Source organism: Microtus oregoni, unplaced genomic scaffold, assembly GCF_018167655.1.
Source record: "Microtus oregoni isolate MIOR12 unplaced genomic scaffold, Mior012 000118F_ref0000498, whole genome shotgun sequence".
In the NCBI taxonomy this organism is placed as follows: Eukaryota; Metazoa; Chordata; class Mammalia; order Rodentia; family Cricetidae; genus Microtus; species Microtus oregoni.
In genome coordinates, this window is record NW_024544747.1 from 249,241 (window position 1) to 276,982 (window position 27,742).

The 27,742-nt window shown below is 42.9% G+C and overlaps 1 protein-coding gene across 1 annotated transcript; it reads right to left on the reverse strand.

Annotated features, from left to right (window-relative positions):
- Positions 1–27,742, reverse strand: LOC121444220 (transcription factor Sp1). The gene is made up of 6 exons (XM_041645998.1): positions 27,696–27,742; positions 26,212–26,372; positions 24,419–25,931; positions 7,883–8,048; positions 4,467–4,666; positions 1–4,073 (listed from the first exon to the last, which is right to left on the reverse strand). Exons 1-6 carry the CDS (start codon positions 27,700–27,702, stop codon positions 3,760–3,762), a joined length of 2,361 nt encoding a protein of 786 aa, XP_041501932.1. The 5' UTR covers positions 27,703–27,742; the 3' UTR covers positions 1–3,759.

Genomic DNA, 27,742 nt, shown 5'->3' on the forward strand with positions numbered 1-27,742 from the left:
TCCTCAAAAAGTATCCAAATTTATTGCGGCCTAACAAAGATCTGCAGCTTCCAGTATTCACATACTGTGAAGTATTAACAATACAAAATATATCCTGAAAGTCAGACACCTGCAGTTCATAGTGCTTTCTCAGATTTGTTAAAAAAATACAATGCTTAGTTTTCTATATAGGATATACAAAAGCAAAAAATATATATGTATATAGTAGAAATAAAAATCAGCCATAGTAATTTACAGCTTTAGTCTCCAACCCTCCCCAAATTATAACACCTTCACCCCATACTTCAGTCTATACTTTCTGAGATCAAAGGTTCTATATTTATTCTGAAACCAAACTGAGAAATAGTCATTATATTGCATTTTGAATAGCACCCCAAAAAGAGTGCCTGTTGGGAGGTCCCCAAAGGAAGAGGGCGGGTTGGTCCTTTCTAGGAAAAAGGCGGCACAGTCAAATAGTATGTAGATGATATGAATGGGCAACCCAGGACAAGGGGATGAATGCATTAAGATTACTGTTTCAGCTGAGCATGGTGGCATATATCATCTGGAACCCCAGCACTTGAAAGGCAGAGGTGGTGGGTTTCATAGTTAAAGGTCAGCCTGGACTAATCATGAATTCAGACCAGTCAAGGTTATACAGACAGACCTAACAAGATTACTAAATTTGTGGTCACCCACCACCAGCAAAGCAGAGTCATTAAAAAAAAATAAGTAAAAGATCATGAAGGTTGGACATGGTGACATATACCTGTAATCATAGCACTTAGGAGCAGAAAAACTATCCAAAGTTCAAGGCCAGTCTGAGTTACATAGCAAGTTCCAGGGTAGCCAGGGCTACAGAATAAAACCCTGTCTTAAAAACAAAAAACAAACAAACAAACAAAAAACAACAGCAACAACAGACAAACAAAAAAAAATCCCAAACAATAAATTTCAGAATCAATATGCAGGTTAATTATGTTAAATTCCAATGGCCAAAAATTTAGGGAAAGGTTATTTTTCAGTAATGAGACCTGGACTGGAGGAATGTAGTCTCTACCTATGAAAAAGGCCAAGTGGATCATAGATAGGAAAACAGAAGCAGAAACTGTTTCCATTTAAAAGTCAAATAAGACACTGGAGAACGAAATAGGAAAAGCAGAAAAAAATATGATGTAAATTAATTCATGGTAATGTTAATAAAGCAGATGTTGAGGATAAACCATCCAAAAGAGAAAACACCGTCAAACAACTTATTTAAAGGCTTACAGTCCTTGGCATCATTAAGTCAGCTTATCATCATCACTTCATACTGAAGAAGATTCTATTCCTTGAAAAGATCTAGCAAAATACTGCACACTCCAGTGAGTTATGCTGCCCCTTCCTCCAGAGATGCCATAGTACATGATTATTAGACATAAAACAACAAGGTTTGAGGTCTGCTTTTCTGTGGGAATAAAAAGGTGTCATGGTGACTGAGGACGGATACCTTTTGAATCACCATGTGATCTGTGATCTGGGAAAAGTCCTTGAAATATTTCCTGAGTCTTGATAAGAGTCTTAGTTTGCACAGGAAGGACCAAATAGAATAGACTGATGTTAGAGGATCAACGGCTCTTGTAATTCAGACTATCACCACCACAAACTTAGCAAGAATCTACTTTCGATGGAATTCACATAAAATGTATAATAGTATAATCTATTTGTAGCCAAGATAGAGAGTTTAGAACAAAGAGTCCACTATAGATTTGGATGTTGATTTCATTTTCAAACACAAAAATAATTTCTTCTTTAGAAAGTGCACTAGGATATCCCCCCACCCCGTTCATAATTGTAACTGATTTAGCATAAGCAGAGAACTGACCTCAGGAACATACCCAAGTTTTTTAACCAACTTCTTGGTAACGGGCCTGAAAAGCATTTTAATCTGAATTTATTTTCCAACAATTTCAAATATAAGTTCTCATCTGCACGTAGATATATACAGGCACAAACACCCACTCTCACGCAGTCATACACAAAGTTTACTTTCTCTATCAGATCAGGGTAATTTTTTTATTGCAGATCTCTTTAAATATTGGCTAATAGAAAATCTATCCCCAACCTAATAGATTACACACATACACACACCACTTCCATACTACCTCACAGTGAAAGGCTCTCTGACAAGATACCAGAAGGTCAAGAGAGACAATGCTTTCTTTAATGGCTGGGCCTTGAGGACAATTCTGGTTGCATTTAAGCCTCAGTGTCAAATGCACTGAGTTTCCCTGCCGTTATAATTTTTGGATCAGTCTCTTCTGGAATCAGGCCATGGATAAAGCAGGATAATTTCTCCCAATCTCTCCTATAATCCCCAGTGGTAAGACAAGATTTCCCTTTGTTCTGGGCTTATCGTTCCCATGATTGTGTGTTTCCTTTACCCTTAGGAACCACCCAACTACATACAGAATTAAGGGGGAGATTATTTTAAAGAATTACTCTTGCCACTGGCACAAGTTTTGCATTCTACAGAATTAAAAGTTAGAACAGATTCACTGGCTGATGCTTCTTAACATGAAAACACTAACAGGAAGGAACTACAGAAATATTTAAAAGAGGAAGTATACTTCCTTTCAGTGTGGGAACTCAGAAGCCCAATACATTAAGGCTTAGAGCTATTTGGAAGACAATGATACTGAAATCCAAATAATTCCATGAATCGAGACTACGAGAACATCTTTTTCCTACTGAAAGCTGCTGCCTACTATTTGACCATTTTTTGACCGTTTATGCACATCAATCCAAGATTCTCTCCCTCAAAGGGCCTCTTAGACAATTTCACAGACTTCTGACTCCTGATGTTTACAGTAGCTAACAAAGGGAGATGGTTTTGACTCTCCAGCACTAAGAAGGTGCCTGCGTCAGTAGTAATTTGAACACTCCCCCCATAGCTACTTCAACCATCAGCCTGCACTTCAAGGTTTTCCATTCTGCTGCTCGAACTAAGCTCTTTAAAATATTGACCGAAGTGACTAATCCAGAAATCACTGTCATAAACAACACAGGAAGTGATCATGTGAGAGAAGGGGAGAAAAAAGACTGAGTCAGGAAAGGAGCGCAAGGAGCTGATCCCATATAAAATGACAAAATTAAGACACTTATGTATATACGAACTAAAAGCAGAGCACATGAATGCTTACTCTGGTTGGATGCCAGGACATTTATAGAAAAGCTTGATGTGTCATGATAAGGCTCAGCCATTGAGAAATAAGGCAATATTAAAAAAAAAAAATGACCAAGGTATTTTTGGTCAGAAAATGGTCGTTTTCCTCCTCCCAGCCACCCCTATGAAAGCATCTCTATATATTTATTTATATATATATATATATGTAATATAGAATCTGTTTTTGTTAAAAAGTATTTCAATGATCATACATATTTATCAAGGCATGATGGCTTTGGGGGTGGGATCCATCATGGGAAAGCTTAGAGGTTCAGAAATGCAGGAAGAGGAGGCTGGGGTAAGAAGTGTAAGAAGAACCTGGGATGAAATAAATGCTTATCAAAAGGGTGGCACCAACACAACTTTCACTAATATTTTCCATTTTCAAGGAGTCACCAGTAACAGATGGGTGCCACAATCCCATCTCTTCTCCTGTACCCTCCCTCAATTCTTCCCTCCACCAAGAACATTAATGCTTCATGGCTCGCTCTTCCACAAGTCTCTTGGACCCATGCTATCTTGCATCCCAGGCTTGGTGGGTAATGGCCCATGTCTCTGGCCCTAGGTGTCTAATCTCAGAAACCATTGCCACTGATATTAATGGACTGTAGCTCTGTCACCTGCATGACGTTGATGCCACTGTTGGCAAGACGGGCAATACCCTCGGGACAGATGGCCTCCATGGCTACCATATTGGTGGTAATAAGGGCTGAAGGAGTGGCAGTGCCACTGCCTTCTGAACCTGCCCCACTGTCCAGGGGCAAAGTGCCCACACTCAGGGCGACCCCTGGGCCTCCCTTTTTGTTCTGGTGGGTCTTGATATGCTTTGACAGGTGATCACTCCTCATGAAACGCTTAGGGCACTCAGGACAGGCAAATTTCTTCTCACCTAGATAAAAAAGCAAAAGATAACTTAATCCAAAAACAGTCAGAACAAAGATGGGGTTGATGTGTGTTCTTCAAAATCCAAATTCAGGAGTCTCTTCCAGAGGTCCTGAGTTCAATTCCTAGCAACCACATGGTAGCTCACAACCATCTGTAATGACATCTGGTGTCCTCTTCTTTCAGCAGGCATACATGGAAGCAGAACACTGTATACATAATAAACAGACAAATAAATCTTAATGGAGCTCCTTAAAATCTTCCAGAGTAATCCAAGTGCTCTTTGAGACACACTCAATTTCACACATAGGTTGTTCAGGATGTTCAGTTACTTCAAAGGCAAATCATGTCTTCTCGTTTTGTCTATTACTCATTTTCTCTTCCCCTGGGTCTCACTCACCTGTATGTGTGCGTTTATGTCTCTGAAGCTCATCTGAACGTGTGAAGCGTTTCCCACAGTATGACCAGTTACACATGAATGGTCTCTCTCCTGTATGCCAGCGCAAGTGTGCCCGGAGATGTGAGGTCTTGCCATATACTTTGCCACATCCTTGGATATGACAAATGTGCTGTTTCTTTTTACCAGGATCTCCAGAGCCTCTATGAATGAGAACATAATGATTTATCATTCTGGAGACAAAAATTAAAGAACCAAGAAGTGTTAGTAATTACCTAACCCATTCTTTTGTTTGTTTTGGATACAAGTATCTCTGGCTATCTTGGAACTCCATAAATTGACCAGGCAGGACTTGAACTCAGAAACCTACCTGCCTCTGCTTGCTTAATGCTAGGATTAGAAGTTTGTGCCACCATACCTATCACTGAAATTGACTTTAAAAAAAAATTTAATATTTACTTATGAGTAGTTTGTCTGCACATATGTACGCCTCAGCATGTCTGGTACCCAAGGTCAGAAAAGGATGTGAAATCTCCTGGAACTGGAGTTACAGATGGTTATGAGCTACCATGTGGTTGCTGGGAATTGAAACAAATCCTTTGGAAAGGCAGTCAGTGCTTAGCTGATGAGCCATTGCTTCCCCTCCAGTTTTTATTTGTTTGGTCTTTTTGAGACAGGATTTCCTTGTGGAGCCCTGGCTGTCCTAGAACTCAGAGATCTCTCTGCCTCAAATGCTGAGATTAAAGGTGTGCACTATAGCACCCAACTTGTGGGGTTCTTTTGTTTTGTTTTGTTTTTTTGAGACAGGGTTTCTCTGTGTAGCTTTGTCTGTCCTGGAACTTACTCTGTAGACCTGGATGACCTTGAACTCACAGAGATCCGCCTGCAGCCTCTGCCTCAGTAGTTAAGAGCACTGGTTGCTCTTAACTCTTGAGTTCAATTTCCAGGACCACATGGTGACCCACAACCATCCTTAATGAGATCTGGTGCCCTCTTCTGGCTTGCAGGCAGAACACTGTATACATAAGAAATATAAATCTTTAAAAAAAAAAATAAAAAATATTTGTGTGAGTTTGTGCATATGAGTACATGTGTCTGAGGCATGAGACCCCTGTAGCTGAAGTCACAGGCAGTTAAGAGCTACCTGATATGGGTGTTAGAAACTAAACTCAGGTACTTCAGAGAGTAACAAGAGCTTAACTGTTTAGCCATCTCTGCAGTCCCCCATTTCTTAAGGCTTTGTCTTGTTTTGTTTATTTTTGTTTTTGAAAATGTCTTATGTAACATAACAGGCTGCCTTTGAGATCCGGATCAAACAGACTAGGCAAGCTCTCTTTATCATTACTATTATTTTTATGTGCATTGGTGTTTTGCCATGAATTTTGGGTTCCCTGAAACTGAAGTTACAAACAGTTGTGAGCTGCCATGTAAGTACTGGGAATTGAACCCAGGTCCTCTGGAAGAACAGTCAGTGCTCTTAACCACTGGACCATCTTTCCAGCCCCAAGCTCTCTTCTATTAAAAGTTATAATTTCTGTCTCGAAAAACCAAAAAAAAAAAAAAAAGTTTTAATTTGTATCCCCTCCAACCCTGTGCACATTTTGGGGGGGAGGAGAAAGAGCTTTGAGACTGGGTCTCATATAAGCTCAGGCTGGCCTCAAACTTACTAAAGAGTTAGCCAAGACTAATTTTGATCTCCTGATCTCCTCTACCTTCTAAGTACTGAAATCATATAGGTAGGAGCAACTATCACACTTGATATCAAAGATAGATCTTCAGCTGATTTTAGTTAATTAGCTTCCAAAATCCAAGTTATAGATTACCTTCCTCAGAGATGTGGAGGCGCATGTCATTAATCCCAGCACTTGGGAAGCAAAGGCAGGTGGATCTCTGTGAGTTTAAGGCCAGCCTGGTCTACAGAGCTAGGACTGGTTCCATAGTTACTGAGAAACCCTGTCTCAAAAAACCAAAGATAGAGAGATAGAGATAGAGAGAGAGAGAGAGATAATAAAAAAGGGGCTAGCCAGGTATGGTGGTGCAATTCAAGGCAAGCCCTCTCCTGGGTTCCATAGGTAGTACCTGCATGCACAAGGCATACATAAACACATGGAAGAAACACTCAGAAACAAAAAACAAAGATGAGTAAATCTTTAAGGAAAAAATTTAAAGCCGGGCTGTGGTGGCGCACGAATTTAATCCCAGCATTCACTCGGGAGGCAGAGGCATGTGGATCTTTGTGAGTTCGAGGCCAGCCTGGTCTACAAGAGCTAGTTCCAGGACAGGCTCCAAAGCTACAGAGAAACCCTGTCTTAAAAAACAAAACAGCAGGGCGATGGTGGCACACGCCTTTAATCCCAGCACTCGGGAGGCAGAGGCAGGCGGATCTCTGTGAGTTCGAGACCAGCCTGGTCTACAGAGCTAGTTCCAGGACAGGCTACAAAGCCACAGCGAAACCCTGTCTCAAAAAACCAAAAAAAAAAAAAAAAAAAAAAAAAAAAAAAAAAATTAAATGAAAGAAAAATCCTGGTGGAAAAATATTACATCTTTAGTAAGAGATGGACGATAGTGGTATACACCTTTAATCCCAGCACTTGGAAGGCAGAAGCAGAAGCAGGCAGTACTCTGAGTTCAAGCAAGACCAGCCTGGTCTACAGAGTGAGTTCCAAAACAGTAAGGGCTACACAGAGAAACACTGACTTGAGAGAAAGTGAACAAAAATAAAAACAAAAAGCACCTGGAAAAAGTATTGCCTTTTTGAGTGATAACATAACTGTGAAAACTAGTGTAATTTTCCTAAAGTTACTGTAAAAAAAAAATCATTGGGGGCTGGTGAGATGGCTCAGTGGTTAAGAGCATTGCCTGCTCTTCCAAAGGTCCTGAGTTCAATTCCCGGCAACCACATGGTGGCTCACAACCATCTGTAAAGAGGTCTGGTGCCCTCTTCTGGCCTGCAGACATACACACAGACAGAATATTGTATACTAAATAAATAAATAAATAAATAAATATTTAAAAAAATCATTATAAGAAGTAGGTTTAGCGCTAGGGAGATGGCTCAGTGGTTAAGAGCGCTGACTGATCTTCCAAAGGACCTGGGTTCAATTCCCAGCACCCACATGGCAGTTCACAACTGTCTGTAACCCCAAGATCTGACACTCCTCACACAGACATTTATGCAAGCAGAGCACCAATGCACATAAAATAATAAATAAATTATTTTTTAAAAAAAGAAGTAGGTTTAGCCGGGTGGTGGCACATACCTTTAATCCCAGCACTCAGGAGGCAGAGGCAGGTGGATATATATGAATTCAAGGCCAGCCTTGTCTACAGAGAGCTAGTTCCAGGACAGCCAGAGCTAAACAGTGAAGCCCTGTCCATAAAACCAAAAAAAAATTCTATATTCAAGAAAATGACCTCACCTTCCTTCACTGTCTTTACAGTAGGGGCATGTACATGCTTCCCTCCGAGTCCTCCGACCAGCTTGGGGCTGGGGATCAGTACTGTTCTCTCCTTCTCCACCTGCTGTCTCATCATGCATCCCATCACTACCAGATCCATGGAGGCCAAGCTGAGTGCCATGATCACCTGAAATAAAGAGAGAGGTTCAAGATGCAGTGGGTAGGACAGAGAGCTACAGAACCTCACAGACATCACACTCATAGCACCAACTTTTCATTACAGTTCCTTCTTCAGTGTGATTGTCCAAGCCAATTTACAACTTGTAAAAATCGGTTCTCTTCCACCATATCAGTTTCAAGGGAAAAGTTTCTGCGCCCCAAAAAGCCTCTCCACTGATGCAACAATCCAAATCAGACAAAATCAAATCAAATTAGAAAAAGCCAGGTTTAATGGATACAACGCTCCCAGATGATTTTCCAGCCCTCCAGAGAGGAGATGGGAAAGGAAGATCAGAAAACTGGGGAGCAGTTTAAGTACCCTGTGGGAGTGGTCTTGAGCATCTCTCGAGGAGGGGAAATAGTTTGGTGGGCTTTCTGAGATGCAGCAGGGTTTGGGGAGAGGGCTTGGAGTAGAACTTTTATCAGAACATTCCAGACTCTGAGTATGCCAGGGACTGAGGGTGAAGATTCCAGCAGAACATCAAAAACCAATCTCAGACTCTCAGCCTTGGCAGCAGTGCCTTTACCTGCTGAGCATCTCACTGGCCCATATGGCAACATTTCTTCAAGATCTTATTTTATTTTATTTAAAGATTTATTTATTTATTATGTCTACAACATTCTGCCTGCACACCAGAGGAGGGCGCCAGATCTCAGTACAGATGGTTGTGAGCCACCATGTGGTTGCTGGGAATTGAACTCAGGACCTCTGGAAGAGCAGTCAGTGCTCCCAACCTCTGAGCCATCTCTCCAGCCCCAAGATCTTTTTTTAAAATATGACATAAGGGGGGCTGGAGAGATGGCTCAGTGGTTAAGAGCATTGCCTGCTCTTCCAAAGGTCCTGAGTTCAATTCCCAGCAACCACATGGTGGCTCACAACCATCTGGAATGAGGTCTGGTGCCCTCTTCTGGCCTGCAGACACACACACACAGACAGAATATTGTATACATAATAAATAAATAACTATAAAAAAAAATAAAAAAAAAATAAAATATGACATAAGGTCTCGCTATATTTGCCCGGGTTGGCCTTAAACTCCTAGGCTCAAGCAATCTTCTGACTCAAGCTCCCAAATTGTTAAATTAAAAATAAAATTAATTTAGCCGGGCGATGGTGGCGCACGCCTTTAATCCCAGCACTCGGGAGGCAGAGGCAGGCGGATCTCTGTGAGTTCAAGACCAGCCTGGTCTACAAGAGCTAGTTCCAGGACAGGCTCCAAAGCCACAGAGAAACCCTGTCTCGAAAAACCAAAATAAATAAATAAATAAATAAATAAAATTAATTTAAAAAAATAAAATTTAAACTTCCTAAGGGACTACCAAAGGACTACAGATTTAAGTTTATATAGTAGTTACAGGCTAACCTTGGCTAAAGATTAAGATCCATGTAAAATACAAAGGCTTACATGACATCAACATCATATTGGAATTTGTTCCCCACCCCCTTAATAATAGTTTTAGAAAGGAACAGTTCAATCTTAAAACATGGTGCTAGTTAAGCAATGAGATAAATTAAAGATTGGTCTTCCTGTGATGAAAATAACTAGGAAACCAGAGCAGTTTAATGACAGTTTTGGGCAAACCCAGTTGCTGTCTCTAGCATCAATTTCTGAAACAACTACAAATGTCAGACCTTTTCAGTTTCTTCAGAGTAAAGAAGTGTGGCTAAACCCATGATCTTCCAAGAAATCACTAAGAGTCAAAACTTTAGGAATTACTAAAGCATGATGAAATTAAAATGTCAGTAACTATAAAACAAAACAAATCACCATTCTAGGAACTGAGCCAAGGGCCTCCACACAATACTCAAGTATTCTACCACCCAAAGGCTAATTTCCATATATTTCCAAAAACTGTGCTTAGGCTTCCAGGTTCCTGTCTGTCACCTCACTGTGATAAGTACCATGTCCAAAATAATAACAACAATAAAACAAACAAACAAACAAAAAAGACAAAACAAACCAACAAGGGAAACAAAGGGTTTATCTCTTCTTACAACTCTTATGTCATCACAAGGGAAACCAGAGCAGGAAATTGTGGCAAGAACCAAGAGGCAGGACTGGCTTAATCTCCACGACTTGCTTATTCTGGTTTCTTACACCATCTAGGACTACCTACCCAAGAGAGACCCAGTTCCCAGTATGCTGGGTTCTCGTAACAAGCATTAATCAAGAAAATGACCTACAGACTTGTCTACAAGCACTTTGATAAAGGTATTTTATTTTAGATTCATTTATATCTATAAGTGTATTGCATACATTTGGGATGCCTGAGAGATCAGAATATAACATGGGCAACTTAATGAGAACCTCCCCCGTCCCCAAATGTGAAAAGGGTTAAGGATATATGGCAGACCAAACAGAGCTCTGGGGAAAGCAAGAAGAAAACACTGGGCATCCTAGGGAGAAAGAAGCTAGACATGTGAGTTGGAAAAATGGGCCAACAGAAAAGTGTAGTAACTGCTTACAATTGTCTGTAACACCAGTTAGGCGGTTGTGGCACAAGCCTTTAATCACAGCTCTTGAGATGCAGAGGCAGGTGGATCTCTGCTGAGTTTGAGGCCAGCCTGGTCTACAAGAGCAAATTCCAGGAATTCCAGGACAGGCTCCAAAGCTTCAGAGAAACCCCTTCTCAAAAAACAAAACAAATCAAACAAACAAAAAAACTGCCCCTGAAAATGGGTAGAACTAAGCGATCAGTAAAACAGTATTAATGGCTTTCACCACTAGATGTCACTGTGACTAAGTAATATACCACCCTCTTCCATAGGTTTAAGACGAAAAGGAAAAAAGAGAAATCTGCACAAAATTTAGGAACATAGAAGATATTTTGGAAGTCTCTCCATCAAATCTAAATATCAATTTCAGTTTTGATAATGTTCCCTATCAGCGTTGGTAATGTTCCCTGTTAAGGCTTGAGTTTTGCCATTCATTATGAATCAAAAGGTACAGATTAGAAAGGTCATGATGCTAAATGCCTAATTTCAGCAGTCAGAAAGTGCAGTGGCAGGAATATGGTCAGTCTGAGGTCTCTGCCACATAACGAATTCAATGACAGCCTGAGCTACACTGATAGTATCAAAAGCAAAACAAAATAAAATAAGCAAAGACCTGCCTCAACTTCCCAACTGCTAGGATTTTAAGTTTGAGCCACATTCCTAGCTATTGTGTACTTTCAGCATCAATTCATTCTCTATCACAACAGCAGAGCAATTAAATAGAAGTAGAAATAGTACTCAAAGCTGGGTGTGGTGACAAATGCATTTACTCCCAGGACTCAAGAGGCAAAGGGCAGGTAGGATCTCAGTGAGTTCAACACCAGCCTTGTCTACATAGCAAGTTCCAGGACAGCAGTGCTACAGAGAAACCCTTCCACAAAACAAACAAATGAACAAATAAATGATAAAACAAACTATTTCTATCACTCAAGAGACAGAGCAAGGGCTGGAGAGATGGCTCAGAGGTTAAGAGCACTGACTGCTCTTCCAGTGAGTTCAATTCCCAGCAACCACATGGTGGCTCACAGCCATCTGTAATGAGGTTTGGTGCCCTCTTCTGGCATGCAGACACACACACAGACAGAATATTGTATACATAACAAATAAATAAACATAAAAATAAATAAATAAATACACGCAACTGGGCGGTAGTAGTGGTGCACACCTTTAATTCCAGCACTTGGATGAGAGAGACTGGCAGGTCTCTGTGAGTTCAAGGCCAGCCTAGAGTTCCAGGACAGCCTCCAAAGCTATAGAGATATAGAGAAACAGCGCCAAAAAAAAAAAAAAAAAAAAAAGTGTGTGTTATTTTATGTACACATTCACACACACACACGGGGCAAGAGAGATAGCTCAACGATTAAAAACACCAATGTGATACAGGTAAAGAACCTGCTTTGGCCTATGGCAGACAGTTGCTCTGTGAATCTATCTGGCTTCTGGGAACTTGCATGCACACCCACATAGGCATGTCTGCCTGCCTGCCTGCCCGCCTGCCTCCCACCTACACACACACACACACACACACACAAATAAACATTAGAAAAGAAAAAGAGGCCAGGTGGTGGTGGCAGCGCACACCTTTAATGCCAGCATTTGGGAGGCGGAGGCAGGCGGATCTCCTGGAGTTCAAGGCCAGCCTGGTGAAAAACAAAAGAAGGAAGGAAGGAAGGAAGGAAGGAAGGAAGGAAGGACAGAAGGAAGGAAGGGAGGGAGGGAGGGAGGGAGGGAGGAAGGGAGGGAGGAAAAGGGGCCAAGCGCATTGGTTCACACCTTTAATCTCAGCACTCCTGAGGCAGAGGCAGCTGGATGTCTAAGGTTGGGGTCAGTCCACTCTAGAGAGTGACTTCCAGGACAGTCAGGTATACACAGAGAAACCCTATCTCAAAAGAAGTAAATGAATAAAAATAAAATAAAAATAAAAGCTGGGCAGTGGTGGATCATGCCTCTAATCCCAGCACTTGGGGGAGGCAGAGTCTGGTGAATCTCTGATGAATTCAAGGCCAGCCTGGTCTACTGAGAGAATTCCAAGAAAGACTTCAAAACTATACAGAGAAATCCTGTCTTCAGCCCCACCAAAATTATAATTATATAATATATATTTATATATTTTATTATCTATTATATAAATCAGGCCTGATGGAGCACGCCTTTAATCTCAAGCAGAGGCAGGCAGATCTCCATGGGTTTCAGACCAGTCTGGTTTACACAGTGCATTCCGGACTAGAAACCACTACATAGTAAAATTCTGTCTCAAAAAAAAAAAAAATTTTTTTTTTTTCCGAGACAGGGTTTCTCTGTGGTTTTGGAGCCTGTCCTGGAACTAGCTCTTGTAGACCAGGCTGGTCTTGAATTCACAGAGATCCACCTGCCTCTGTCTCCCTAGTGCTGGGATTAAAGGCGTGCGCCACCATCGCCTGGCCTGTCGCAAAATTAAAAAAGAATGTGAAAAGCACGCTGCTTCATGTGGGCTCATGATTCTGATTCTAGCATTCAGGAAGGTGAAATAGAATATAGAGGCCAGCCTGGGCTATAGCGTGAAATACAGTCTCAAAAACAAGGATAAACACTTCAGGCAGGGTGGTGGTGGGCACACCTTTATTCCCAGCACTTGGGAGGCAGAGGCAGCAGGTGGATCTCCATGAGTTCGAGGTCAGCATGGTCTAAGGAGTAAGCTCCTGGACACTGTCTGGAAACAACAACAACAACAAAACAAACAAACAAACAAAACCACACAGAACAGTCTAGACACCTACAATCAGTGGTGGTACATACTTGGGGGGGGGGGCAGGTGATCAAGGTCATCCTTCGCTATATCTCAAGGCTAGGCTATGAGACAGCCTCAAAAGTTAGGAAAAGCAGTTAACAGCACTGGCTGTTCTTCCTGGCTAGAAAGATAGTTTATTAGGTAAAAGAGTTTATTATGTAAACATGAGTTCAAATCTCCAGTACCCTTATGACAGCTCTGGATGACTACACATGCTTGTGTTCCTAGCCCTAGTATGCGGGGAGGGGGGACAGGGAATAAAATGGTCAGGCAGCCAGCCAGCTTAACTGAAAATGTTAATTTCTAGTTCAGAAAAAGACCCTGCCTTAAAGCCCTATGGCTAACAGAGATAGAGACAACTGAGACACATGAGCACACAAACCTGCATGTAAGAGCAGGTACACTTAACACACACAAAGTTCAAGGTCTTTATCAGCTACATAGTGAATTTAAGGCTAGTCTGGACTACATGAGACCCAGTATCAAAAAAACAAAATAATATAAAAAGAGTCAAAGGCAGTCAAGATGGCTCGGTGGCTAAGAACACTGACTGCACTTCCAGAGGACCTGTATTCAATTCCCAACTCTTACACGGCAGCTCACAACCATCCGAAACTCCAAATTCTGAGGGACCCGACATCCTCTTCTGACCTATGTGTGCACCAGGCATGTAAGTGCACAGACATACATTCAGGCAAAACACCCATACACATTAAAAAACAAAAACAAAGCTGGACAGTGGTGGCATATGCCTTTAATCCCAGCACACTGGGGGAAAAGGCAAAGAGATCGCTGAATTAAGAGGCCAGCCTGGCCTACAGAGTGAGTTCCAGGACAGCCAGGGCTATGAGGAGACCAGGCCTCAATATAAATAAACAAAACAAGAGGCTAGAGAGTTGCCTCAGTGGTTAAGAGCACTGGCTGCTCTTCCAGAGGATTCAGGTTCAATCCCAGCACCCATATGGCAGCTCACAACTGTCTGTAACTTTAACTCCAGTTCCAGAATATCTAGCAACTTCACAGACATACATGCAGGAAAAACATCAATACACATAAAATAGTTAAAAGAGAGAGCAAGGCCTCAAACAAAAAAATAAGTAACTTAGATTTTCATGTTCAATAGTGAGTAAGGAGAGGATAAAGATAAGAAAGATAGAAAACGAGCCGGGCGGTGGTGGCACACGCCTTTAATCCCAGCACTCGGGAGGCAGAGGCAAGCGGATCTCTGTGAGTTCGAGACCAGCCTGGTCTACAAGAGCTAGTTCCAGGACAGGCTCCAAAGCCACAGAGAAACCCTGTCTTGAAAAACCCAAAAAAAAAAAAAAAAGAAAGAAAGAAAGAAACGTAAATTTCCTCCTCTCTCTCTCTCTCTCTCTCTCTCCCTCTCTCTCTCTCTCTCTCTCTCTCACACACACAAACATACTTTGTTGTTGTTTTTTTTTTTTAAGTCAGTGTTTCCCCATGTAGCCTTGGCTGTCCTGGAACCTGCTTTGTAGACCAGGCTAGCCTCAAACTCAGAGATATACACCTGCCTCTGCCCCTCAAGTGTTGAGATTAAAGATATGGCGGCCACCACCCGGCTAATCTCTTAAAAAGCAAATCTTTGGGCGCTGGAGAGTTGGGCCAGTAGTTAAGAGCACTTGTTTCCAAAGACCAGCATCCACATGGAAGCTCACCATCTCCTAGAGCACCAACACACACATGCAAACAAAACATCCATACAAATAAAATAAAAATAAATCTTGAAAGAAAAAAAGCAAATCTTTGGGGCTGGAGAGATGGCTCAGAGGTTGGGAGCACTGACTGCTCTTCCAGAGGTCCTGAGTTCAATTCCCAGCAACCACAAGGTGGCTCACAACCATCTGTAATGAGGTCTGGTGCCCTCTTCTGGCCTGCAGGCATACAGGCAGACAGAACACTGTATAGATAATGAGTAAATAAATAAATATTTAAAAAAAAAAAAAGCAAATCTTTGTCGTAACCTAGGTATTTCCTGTTTTAAAAAAACAATTTCAAAGTAGTTCAGCTATCAGTTCTTTTGCACATAGGTAAGCAGACATGCACACAAAATTTAGATTATGCAACTCTAAACTGGAGTAACAAGTAATACCACCCAGTTTCCATAAACAATTCACAGACCAAAAAACATGGAAGCACATGTCAAAAAAAAAAAATCAAGTTATAATCCAGATTTGTAACCAATTCTGCAAGATTCACTTAATAGCTTTATAAAAGGGGGCTGGAGAGACAGCTCCCAGGTTAAGAGCACTGACAGCTCCTTTTAAAGGATCTGAGTTCAATTCTCATCACCCACATAGCAGCGTGCAACTATCTCTAACTACAGTTCCAGAGAATCTGACACCCTCACACAAACATACAAAACACTCGAGCACATAAAATAAAAATAAATTAAAAAATAAAAAGAAAAAAAGCTTTACACAGAAACAGTTTTCATTAGGTGTTAAGGTCACACCTATAATCACAGCAACTTGAGAAGTAGAGGCCCTTGGATCAGGAGCTGAAGTTCAGTTAGAACTACACAGTAAGAGGCCAACCTTTGTTACCCTGGAAATAGAAGGGAAGAGGAGAGTACAGAAAGAACAAACATTTTCTGGTCTTCAAAAAGGGGATTGTTTACTTTGTTGTTGAAAACAGGGGTTGGTCTCTAACAACTCAGCTGAAGATTTTCTTTATTAAAGATTTGTTTATTATGTATACAGTGTTCTACCTGCTTGCCAGAAGAAGGCACCAGATCTCATCAATGATGGCCTTGAGCCACCAAGTAGTTGCTGGGAATTGAACTCAGAACCTCTGGAAGAGAAGCCAGTGCTCCCAACCTCTGAGTCATCTCTCCAAGCACCTGAAGATGTTTTTTTTTTTTTTTTTTTTTTTTTTGGTTTTTCGAGACAGGGTTTCTCTGTGGCTTTGGAGCCTGTCCTGGAACTAGCTCTGTAGACCAGGCTGGTCTCGAACTCACAGAGATCCACCTGCCTCTGCCTCCCAAGTGCTGGGATTAAAGGCGTACGCCACCACTGCCCGGCTCTGAAGATGGTTTTGAACTCCAAATCCTCCTGCCTCCCAAGTGCTTTGGATTGAACGCTGGTGCTACCACATCTCTACTCACTTAACTGAGTTAAAATGGCCATACTACATGCAAAACGCAGCATGACTTAACAATGATGTTATTAAAAAAAAATTGGAGCCGGGCCGTGGTGGCGCACGCCTTTAATCCCAGCACTCGGGAGGCAGAGGCAGGCGGATCTCTGTGAGATTGAGGCCAGCCTGGTCTACAGAGCTAGTTCCAGGACAGGAACCAAAAGCTACGGAGAAACCCTGTCTCGAAAAACCAAAAAAAAAAAAAAATTGGAATGAATAGGAACAATTGAAGACTGTATTCTCAAATCCCTGAGTTTCAATAAAAGTACTTAGATTTAAAGAACTCTTCTCTTTAAACAGAAGTCACCATTTAAAAAGCAATATCATTCTAATAAAAAAGTGTAGTATCGCCAGGTGGTGGTGGCCCACACCTTTAATCCCAGCACTCGGGAGGCAGAAGCAGGCGGATCTCTGTGAGTTCGAGGCCAGCCTGGTCTACATAGCAAGTTCCAGGACAGGCTCCAAAGCTACACAGAGAAACTCTCTCTCTCTAAAAACCAAAAAACCAAAACAAAGTGTATTATTTTAGGAAAAGATTCAGAAACATGTTTCATTTGATAAACTATATTATTTTTAAATAGAAATATTTCTCAAAAGACTTTTTACATAAAAATGTTAACTCTGGCTGATCGAGGATGCTCATATCTGTAATCCCAACACTCACTGACTGAGGTAGAAGGATTGTCACAAGTTTGAAGCCAGCCTGGACTACATAATGAGTCTCAAGCCAGTATAAGCAACAAATTAATACTCAATTTTTGGGGAGAAAAAAAGTAAAAAACATTTTTACAAACTAAACAATGACCTCTTCACATGCACTAGTTGAAAACACAACTTCTTTTCTTTTTAAACAAATTAGGTTTCAGCAATCTGACCCCAACTTTAGTGAGTCTACTGGCAAACCAATGCCAGCATCACATCCAACTTAACTGTAGACAAAACATTCTCTTTACCCCAGTAAAAATTAGCACATGTACAATTTTTAATTTTAGTGCCTGAAGCTTTATGAGTGAATTACAGACATCAGGATAGTCTGCTCTATTCTCATGCCGAAGCACAGCTCTGCATTCTCTATTAGAACTCCCAAGAAGTCAACCAAACTCAATTTCTCAAAGCTGTCCCTATGCACACCCAAGACAAGTTTTCAGTGTTTGACAGGGGATGAATACAAAACGACAAAGATACCGATAAAAAGACAAATGTATTGATTAAAACAGAAAAAGGATGCCCATCAAAATCTCAGCAAAGGGCTGGAGAGATGGCTCAGGGGTTAAGAGCATTGCCTGCTCTTCCAAAGGTCCTAAGTTCAATTCCTGGCAACCACATGGTGGCTCACAACCATTTGTAATGAGGTTTGGTGCCCTCTTCTGGCCTGCAGACATACACACAGAGAGAATAATGTATACATAACAAATAAATAAATAAATATTTAAAAAAAATCCCAGCAAAATCCTTCAAAGACCTCGAAAGAAAAGTACTCAACTTCATTTGGAAAAGCAAAAAAAAAAAAAACAGGACGACCAAAACAATCCTGGGCAATAAAAAAACTGGAGACATCACAATCCCTGATTTCAAACTCTACTACAGAGCTACAGTACTGAAAACAGCCTGGTATTGGCATAAGAACAGACAGGAGGACAAATGGAACTGAACAGAAGACCTGGATATCAATCCACACATCTTCAAAACCTGATCTTTGATAAAGAAGCAAAAACTATCAAATGGAAAAAAGAAAGCATATTTAACAAGTGGTGCTGGCATAACGGGATATCAACATGTAGAAGAATGAAAATAGGGCTAGAGAGATGGCTCAGTGGTTAAGAGCATTGCGTGCTCTTCCAAAGGACCTGAGTTCGATTCCCAGCAACCACAACCATCTGTAAAGAGGTCTGGTGCCCTCTTCTGGCCTGCAGACATATACACAGACAGAATATTGTATGCATAATAAATAAATATTTTTAAAAAAAATGAAAATAGACCGATCACCATGCACAAAACTCAAGTCCAAATGGATCAAAGACCTCAACATAAAGCCAGCCACACTGAACCTTATAGAAGAGAAAGTGGGAAGTACACTTGAACGCATTGGCACAGGGAACCACTTCCTAAATAGAACGCCAGCAACACAGACACTGAGAGAAACAATTAATAAATGGGACCTCCTGAAACTGAAAAGCTTCTGTAAAGCAAAGGACACGGTCAACAAGAGAAAACAACAGCCTACAGAATGGGAAAAGATCTTCACTAACCCCACATCAGATAGAGGTCTGATCTCCAAAATATACAAAGAACTCAAGAAATTGGACACCAAAAGATCACATAATCCAATAAAAAAATGGAGTACAGACCTAAACAGAGAACTCTCAACAGAGGAATCTAAAATGGCTCAAAGACACTTAAGGAAACGTTCAACATCCTTAGTCATCAGAGAAATGCAAATCAAAACAACTCTGAGATTCCATCTAACACCTGTAAGAATGGCCAAGATCAAAACACTGATGACAACTTATGCTGGAGATGATGTGGGGAAAAGGGAACACTCCTGCATTGCTGGTGGGAATGCAAGCTGGTACAACCCCTTTGGATGTCAGTGTGGCGATTTTTCAGAAAATTAGGAAACAACCTTCCTCAAGACCCAGTAAAACCACTTTTGGTATATATCCAAAGGATGCTCAATCGTGCCACAAGGACATGTGTTCAACGGTGTTCATAGCCTCCTGCCTCTGCCTTGCAAGTGCTAGAATTAAAGGCCTGTGCCATCACCACCTAGCGCACATGCCTGCCTCCCTCCCTCTCTCTCTTCCAAGCCAGGGTTTCTCTGTGTAGCTTTGGCTGTCCTGGAATTCCCTCTATAGACCAGACTAGCCTCAAACTCAGAGATCCGTAGGCCTCTGACTCCCAAGTGCTGACATTTAAGATGTGCACCTCCACCAGCAGGCTTTTTCTTTTAAGACGGAGTCTCATCATGTATATAGCTCGTATTATATAAATCCAGTTTGACCTCCAACTAAAAGATTAGCCTGCCTTTGCCTCTAGAGTACTGCAATTAAAGGTATGAACCACCAAACTTGGCCCAAAGCTATAGTTTCTAAGGCTACCTCATCTTAGAAAATTAAGATTGTGCCGGGCGGTGGTGGCGCACGCCTTTAATCCCAGCACTCGGGAGGCAGAGGCAGGCGGATCTCTGCGAGTTCGAGACCAGCCTGGTCTACAAGAGCTAGTTCCAGGACAGGCTCCAAAACCACAGAGAAACCCTGTCTCGAAAAAACCAAAAAAAAAAAAAAAAAAAAAAAAAAAGAAAATTAAGATTGTTTCATATGCAGTGAGTTTTCTCCTACACTGTACTTTGAAGAGTACTGTTAATGCTTGAGTTCTCTAGTTCATAAGTAATACTGTATCAGAAAAGAGAGTAAAGTAAGATATTTTGTAGCAACTGAAGCTAGTCTCTAGGAAACTATACTTTTTAAGATAAAATATAGCCAATTGGTAGTGGCACACCACTTTAATCCCAACACTTGGCAGGCAGGGCAGGAGGATTTCTGTGAGTTTGAGGCCAGCCTGATCTATAGATGGTGTTCCAGGACAGCCAAGAATGCTATACAAAGAAACCCTGTTCCAAAAAACAAAAACATAAAATCTACTCAATTAAGAAGAAAAAGGAGGGTTTGAGAGATAGTTCCAACCGTTAAGAGCACTTAACCGTTAAGAGCTGTTCTTTCAGAGGTCCTGAGTTCAATTCCCAGCAACCACATTGTGGCTCACAACCATCTTTAATGAGATCTGGTGCCCTCTTCTGGTGTTCATGCAGAACACTGTGTACATGGTAAATCTTTAAAAAAGAGAGAGAGAGAGAGAGAGAGAGAGAGAGAGAGAGAGAGAAAAGGAAGGGGATTACAAAATTATGACCAGTTTAACAACAACAACAACAAGGTCATTTATGAGCTAGGAATGTAGCTCAGTTGGTAGAGTGCTTAGCTGGCACTTGAGACTCAATGCCAGCAGCACCTAGTAAAATCCAGAACCGCAGTGCACATCTAGAGGTGCAAGTTAAAAAGATCACAAGTTCAAGGAGCCCTTCAGCTACACAGTGAGAAATCACGTCTTTAGGGAGAAAAAAATTGATCACATGTGTCTTCAAAAGCATGTTAATGAAGAAAACAATTCTTGACTTAAAAATGACTTTTCCAGTCAACCAGATGGCTCCAAAGTAAAGGTGCTTGTTGAGTGAGCCTGGTCACCTGAATTCAATATCTGAAGCCACCTAAGTTCACCGCTTGGAGCTTACTTAAACGTGGAAGCAAATTCCATGAAGCTGTCCTGACCTCCACACAGATGACTTTAAGGTTTCAGTATCTCATTCTCTTATCTGTTAATGTCAAACTGCCGATACATTACATACACCACACAGTTTGTAGAGTTCAAGACCATCAATAGCAACTAGGTAGCCCTAACTTATGACATATTAAATGGCAAACTTCCCCCAAAGTATGACTGGAAATGTCTCATAACTCCTCTCAAGAGCCTAAATTACAACAAACCTCTTAGAAATGGCAAAGATCCAAATTACTAACTAGTTGGAACAATTCCAAGATCTTGCTCTCCTCTAAATATTGAAACTCCTAAATAAAACTCATAATCAAAGAAAAAGCAAGCATGCTGGTATAGACTACTGAGAGTCTCATTTTCTAGGCTGTTGAACTCAGCTTTTATAAAACTTACCCTCATTAAATTTTAGCTAGCAGTTGTTGGAGGTTTAATCCCAGCACTCCAGAGACAGAGACAGGCAGAGCTCTTTGAGTTTGAGGCCAGTCTGGTCTACAAAGCAAGTTCCAGAACAGCTCAAGCTACACAGGGAAACCCTACGTCTTTAATCCCAGCACTTGTTCCTGTAGACAAGGCTGGCCTCAAACTCAGAGATCAGCCAGCCTCTACCTTCCGAGTGCTGGGAATTAAAGGTGTGGGCCATCACTGCCCAGCTTTTCTGTATTTTTTCACTGTATTTTATTATAGATTAATTATAGTGTTAGTGGCTTACACATATAAATGATGTTAGCCTGGGCTACAGAGTAAGAACCTGCACTGCTGGTGGAAGCAGAAGCAGGTGGAGCTCTGAGTTTGAGGCCAGCATCCTCTACAGAGGGAGTTCCAGTTCACACAGAATTACAGAGAAACCCTATCTATAGAAAACCCCTCCCCCCAAAAAACCCAAAGACCCCGAGTTTAATTCCCCCAAAATATATTAGTTCCATGTTGATCTACATGATAAATTTTTTTAACTTGTTTATGGATGATAAACTGGCACTGATCCTCTTGCCTCATCCTCCCCTGACAAGGATATACACTAGACTCACGATGTATTTTAAAATAACAAATTCTAAAAAGGCTTTCATTTTTACTGATTTTTGGCTTTCTAAAATCATTTTGTTGGTTTTCATGGGTTTTTTGTATTTTTTTTGTTTATTTTATTTTTTAGTTGTATTGTTTTTGAAACAGAGCCTCCTCATACAGCCAGCAGCTAGCTAGCTAGCCTAAGTGTGTGTGTGTGTGTGTGTGTGTGTGTGTGTGTGTGTGTTTCATTTGTTTGTTTTGGCAGAGAAAGTACTGTATGAGACAGAGTTTTCCTGTGTAGCCCTGGCTGTCCTGGAACACTCTCTGTAAACCAGACTAGCCTCAGACTCAAGAGATCCACCTGCCTCTGCCTCTACTTCCCAAGCGCTGGGAATAAAGTCACATGCTACCACTGCCAGGCCTTTGAACTCACGATTCTTCTCCTCAGTCTCCCAAGTAGAGGAATTACAAGAATGGGTCACCACATCTATCTGGCCAATGGTGACTCGACTCAGTTTGCACAGAAGGTAGGGTGATAAAGGCTAACTAGGGAAGTCAGGTCTGCTGGTGCACACCTCTAAACCCAACACTAGGAGGCGGGAGACAGGCCACCGAATCTCTGTTGAGTTCAAGGTCAGCCTGGTCAACACAGAGTTCCAGGACAGCCAGGGTTACTTATTGAGATCCTGCCTGAAACAAATGAACAAACAAAACAATACAAAAACATAAAGAACAGAAACTCATCTTGTTGAAAATCTTTCTGAGGGCTGGAGAGATGGCTTAATGGTTAAAAGCACTGGCTTCTCTTCCAGAGGACAAGTGTTGGGATCCCAGCACCCACACCAGGCGGCTTACAAACACCTGGAATTCCAGTCCCAGGGAATTTGATGACCCCTTCCAGCCTCCTGGAGCACCCATTCATCCAAACTGCATGAACATACAGACAGAAACACATATGCTTACGTAAAATTTTAGGAAAAAAAGAAAGAAAAAACTTTCTGGAATCTAGTAAGTCATTTTCCCCTCAATTTTGAGTTACAACCCATGAGAAAACTGTTCAAATTGAATCATCACATTCTGTAACCTATGTAGTCTATAAAGCAAAAGAAGGCCATTGATCTAGTTTCCTGAATCAAGATGTGAGGAGTTGCTTGCCTCCTACTCCTGTCAATAAAGGAAGGAGCTATCAGCGAGGCAGTGGTAGTGCACACCTTTAATCCCAGCACTAGGGAGGCAGAGGCAGGCAGATCTCTCTCGAGTTCGAGACCAGCCTGGTCTACAAGAGCTGGTTCCAGGACAGGCTCCAAAACTACAGAGAAACCCTGTCTCAAAAAAACAAAACAAAACAAAACAAAACAAAAAAAAAAGGGAAGGAGGTACTAACCCCAGTTGCCATGCCTTTTCCACAAAAATGTGGCATATTCAACACATTTAATCACAAAAAACTGTCAGTCAATAAACCTCTTCCTTAAAGGACAGAGGCAGGCAGATTTCTGTAAGTTTAAGATCAGTCTGGTCCATATGGTGAGTTCCAGGGCAGCTAGAACTATTATACAAAGAAACCTTGTCTCAAAAAAAAAAGTACTGCCGGCACTTCCAGAGGAACCAGGTTTGATTCCAGAACCCACCTGGCAGGCTACCAACTAACTCTGATGGCAGGGTACTTGAGGACTCCCTTTTCTGATCCCCAAGAGCACTACTAACTTATGTGATCCACAGACATGCATGCAAAACACTCATACACATAAAATAAAAACAAAAGAAACAGAGGAGGAATATGAGAAGAAACGCAACCCTAGAGTTAAAGAGTAATTTTACATTTTGGTTTTGTTTCCCCTTACGCAACAGTGAAAGGGCTTGAACATAGGGTCTTCTGACTCTCCTGCACATTAGCCCATCCCCATCCCCATGGTTTGCAGTTTGTTTTGCAAAAACACCCTTTTAAGAATGTAAAACCGAGGCAGTCTGGCAGAGGTAGTGCACTCTTTAGGCAGAGGCAAGCAGATCTGTTTCAGTTTGGAGTCCAGCCTGGTCTACAAAGTGAGTTCCAGGATGTTACACAGAGAAACCATGTCTTGAGAAAAAACAAAAACAAAAAAGAATTTAAAACTGGATCCTGGACTGGACGGTGGATCTCTGTGAGTTCAAGGCCAGCTTGATCTACTAGAACTAGTTCCAGGACAGGCTCCAAAGCCAGAGAAACCCTGTCTCGAAAAACCAAAAAGGTGCTCCTTTCAGCAGGGCAGTGGTGGCGCACGCCTTTAATCCCAGCACTTGGGAGGCAGAGGAAGGCGGATCTCTGCGAGTTTTAGACCAACCTAGTTCCAGGTTAGGCTCCAAAGCTACAGAGAAACCCTGTCTTGAAAAACCAAAAAAGAAAAAAGTCCTCCTTTCTCATCAGATCAACTGAAAAAAAAAAAATTTCTATTTAATCAGCTCCAAATGTCTTGAATAAAACATTTTACACTTGTCTGATTGATTAGTCCTTGAGGAAACATCTCAGAAGGTTCTCTTTCCCCCTTTAGATTCAACAGTCTTAGGGAAGTATTAGAATTAGTTTGTAATAAATGCAAAAGAATGGATGTCTTACCTGGGGCATTTGCTATAGCCAATGGCAGACCCGGAATCTGGTGCACCTGGATCCCTGAAGTACCCAATGCACTGAGGTTAATGGTCTGGAGGCCTGGCATGGAGGAAAGTTGAGCAGCATTCACAGTGACTGTGCCAGCAGGAATGGAGGCAGCTGAGGCAATGGGTGTAAGGGTGGTATTGCTGCTGCTAGTCTGCCCCAAGGAAACGCCCTGCATAGGGGCCAAGGTGATTGTCTGGGCTTGCGGGTTCTGAACTTGAAGATTCTGCAGCTGAAGGGTCTGCCAACTGACCTGTCCATTGGGCCCCACTGTTGGTGTCCGAATGATGATGGGACCAGAGTTCTGAACAGCCTGAAGCTGGAGGTTCTGGAGGGTCTCCTGGGAAATAGCTTGAGTTGTGAAGGTCTGCCCTGACAATGGTGCTGCCTGGAGGGCCTGAAGAGCTTGTCCCCCTTGAACTAACTGAGGCTGAATAAGAATTTGTTGTTGCTGTGTCTGCTGACTTTGCTCTCCCTCTTTTTGCTGACTTGCTTGAAGTGAGCTTCCTGATGCCTGATTCTGCTGGATGTTGAGAGAATCAGATCCTTGTAGACCACCAACCCTTTGGGGTGTCTGGCCTTGAGAACTGGTCCCTGATGATCCGCTGGTGGTAAAGTTCATAATTCCCATGTTGCTGGTGGTAGTAGTTGTTGAGTAGCTATTGGCATTGGTGAAAAAGGAACTGGAACTAGCTTGTGATGACACCAAGCTGGCAGAACTGATGGCAGTCCCTGAGGTGACAGGCTGTGAGCCGCTCTCCTGGGACCCAGAACTGCTGATGGTGACTGCCTGAGAGCTGGGAGTCAAGGTAGCTGCAGAAACGCTGTTGACAGGTAACAAGGTGATGTTCCCATTCAGGGCCACTGGAACATTGGTCACATACTGAGTCTGTCCTGAGAGCACATTATTAGCAAGGCCTTGGAGGGGCACAGCCTGCTGGAGTAGATTTGGCATAGCAGCAATTATGTTGCCCCCACTTCCTCTATTTGTGATGATCTGTTGGTTTGCACCCGGTATGATCTGTATTTGACCGGAACCATCCTGCTGCACTTGGGCCCCAGTGGCAGCAAACTGCAGCTGCTGCCCATCAACAGTCTGGAACTGTGGGATTACTTGATACTGAATATTGGGCATTACTCCAGGTAGACCTGTCAGAACTTGCTGGTTTTGTAAGTTGGGGGTAGTAGCCACAACATACTGCCCACCAGAGACTGTGCGATTCTTGGAAGACTCGCTGCCATTGCTGCCATTGGTACTGTTGCCACTCTGTTCCTTTGAGGTAGGGGTAGCCCCAGAGGAGGAAGAGATGATCTGCCAGCCATTGGCACCCTGTGAAAGTTGTGTGGCTGTGAGGTCAAGTTCACCTGTGCCCCCTGACTGACTCGGACCCTGGGAGTTGTTGCTGTTCTCATTGGGTGACTCAATTCTGCTGCAGGTTGCTGCCAGCAGAGCCAAAGGAGATGGCTGGGATTCCTGGCCAGAAGAGAGGAAAGGAGTTAGTGGCACCCAATAGCCGGCCTAGGGGGCAGTATTCAGCAGACAAACAGCAACAATGCAGGCATAGAGCAAAAACCAGAAACAAAATGCTGACTTTTGTGTATCGTTCCAATTTCAAATTTGGGGACCCTCTAGACCAACTATCTTTCTGTGTGTACTTCCATACCGTAATTCTTCCCAGCATTTTTGATTAAGGAGTTTTCTAGGAATATTTACACCCTCTCAACACCTTCCCCATTTTTGACTGATCACTCACCTGCCCTCCTCCGCCACCACTGCTGCTGCTACTGCCTGTGCTGCTGCTTCGAGTCTGAGAAAAGGCCGCACCACCACCATTACCATTACCCCCATTACTGCCACCAACACCTTTTTCAATCTTCACCACGGCTGTCACTTCATCCATGGAGTGATCTTGGTCTAAAAATAATTACAAAACAATAAAGTAGAAGGGGGTGAACCTCCCTAAGGTTTAAAATAAGGCTTTGACAAAAAAACATCTTAAAATAGGGCCAGAATGTTGGCAGGCCTGAAATCCCAGAATTTGGAACTGGAGGTAAGAGCAGCAAGCAATATTTCAACTACATAGTAAATTGGAAGCCAGTGCCCTAGGTGTGCGGGACAGGCACATGGCTCAATGGTGTCCAAGATGCGTCACTATTTTCCCAAGTACAAAATTAAAGCCAGAAATAATTCAAAAAGGGCTTTGGGAACCAGGCATAGTGACACACACCTATAATCCCAGCACTTGAAGAATGAGGAGGGTGGCTCACCAGTTCTAGATCTATCTGGGCTACAGATAGAGAGAGACCAGGTCTTAAAACAAAACAAACAACACTTCTGAGGAAGAGAATCCGAGGGCAGTGTCTCAGGAATAACAAAAAGCTGCCCCTAGTAATGGCACACTCTGTAATCCCAGGACTCAGGAAGAAGCAGGAGGATAGCTAAAAATTAGAGGCCAGCTTGGTCTTCATAGTAACTTTCAAGCCAACGAGTATCAAGGAGACCCTGTCTCAAAAGGAAAAAGAAAGCATTCTGGGAGGAAGAGGGAACCCAACATGTGGGTGGATGGAAAATGTGCTAAAATTAGGATGAAGAAAGATGGGGAAAGATCAAGTGTAAAAAAATTAACCAAACAGGAAGGGAAGGAGAAAGAGTACATTCTAAGTACAGACGAGGAGACATCTGAACACACTTCAGGGACTAAAGTGGGCTAGGACTTAGAACCCAGGTTTGGGGCTGAGAGGGCGGGCCCTAGAAGGAAGGGGCGGTTTCGGGGTGAGGGGCGTGGAAAGGGCGGGTCAGATGGGGGAAGGGAAATGCACAGGGGGTGCGGGGGAGGGCCTGGGGCAGGCAGCGACCGGAGGGCGGACCGGGAAGGCGGTTGGCTCAGGCGGGGCCTGCACTGGTCGGGCCGCCCCCGCGGCGCCAGCCCCCGACGGGAGGAGCCTCAGGCGGCCGGCCGAGTCGTGGGGGGTAAGGCCCGTCCCCCGTGGCCGGGGCGGGCAGGGGGCGGGCGAGGCCACGCTGCCCCCTCCCCCGGGGCGGATGGCCCATCCCCCTCCTCCTCCGAGGCCCCGCCACTGCCCCTTCTCCCTCCCTTCCCTCCGCCCCGGGCGGGACCAAGGCCGCCGCCGCCGCCTCCCGCCCGCCCCCCCTCACAGCGGGGACCGCCCGGTCGGCCCTCGCGCGCGCCCCCTCACTCCCCTCCCACCCCTAGACGCGGAGTGGACTCATCCTTACCGCTCATGGTGGCAGCTGAGGGGCGAGCTCAAGGGGGTCCTGTCCGG

Bases quoted from the DNA above. Each gene is read 5' to 3' on its own strand.
- LOC121444220 (XM_041645998.1), bottom strand. The intron at 4,667-7,882 runs GTGAGGTCATTT...TCTCATTCATAG, and splicing joins TGTAAAGACAGTGAAGGAAG to AGGCTCTGGAGATCCTGGTA. The intron at 4,074-4,466 runs GTGAGTGAGACC...TTTTTTATCTAG, and splicing joins ACATAAACGCACACATACAG to GTGAGAAGAAATTTGCCTGT.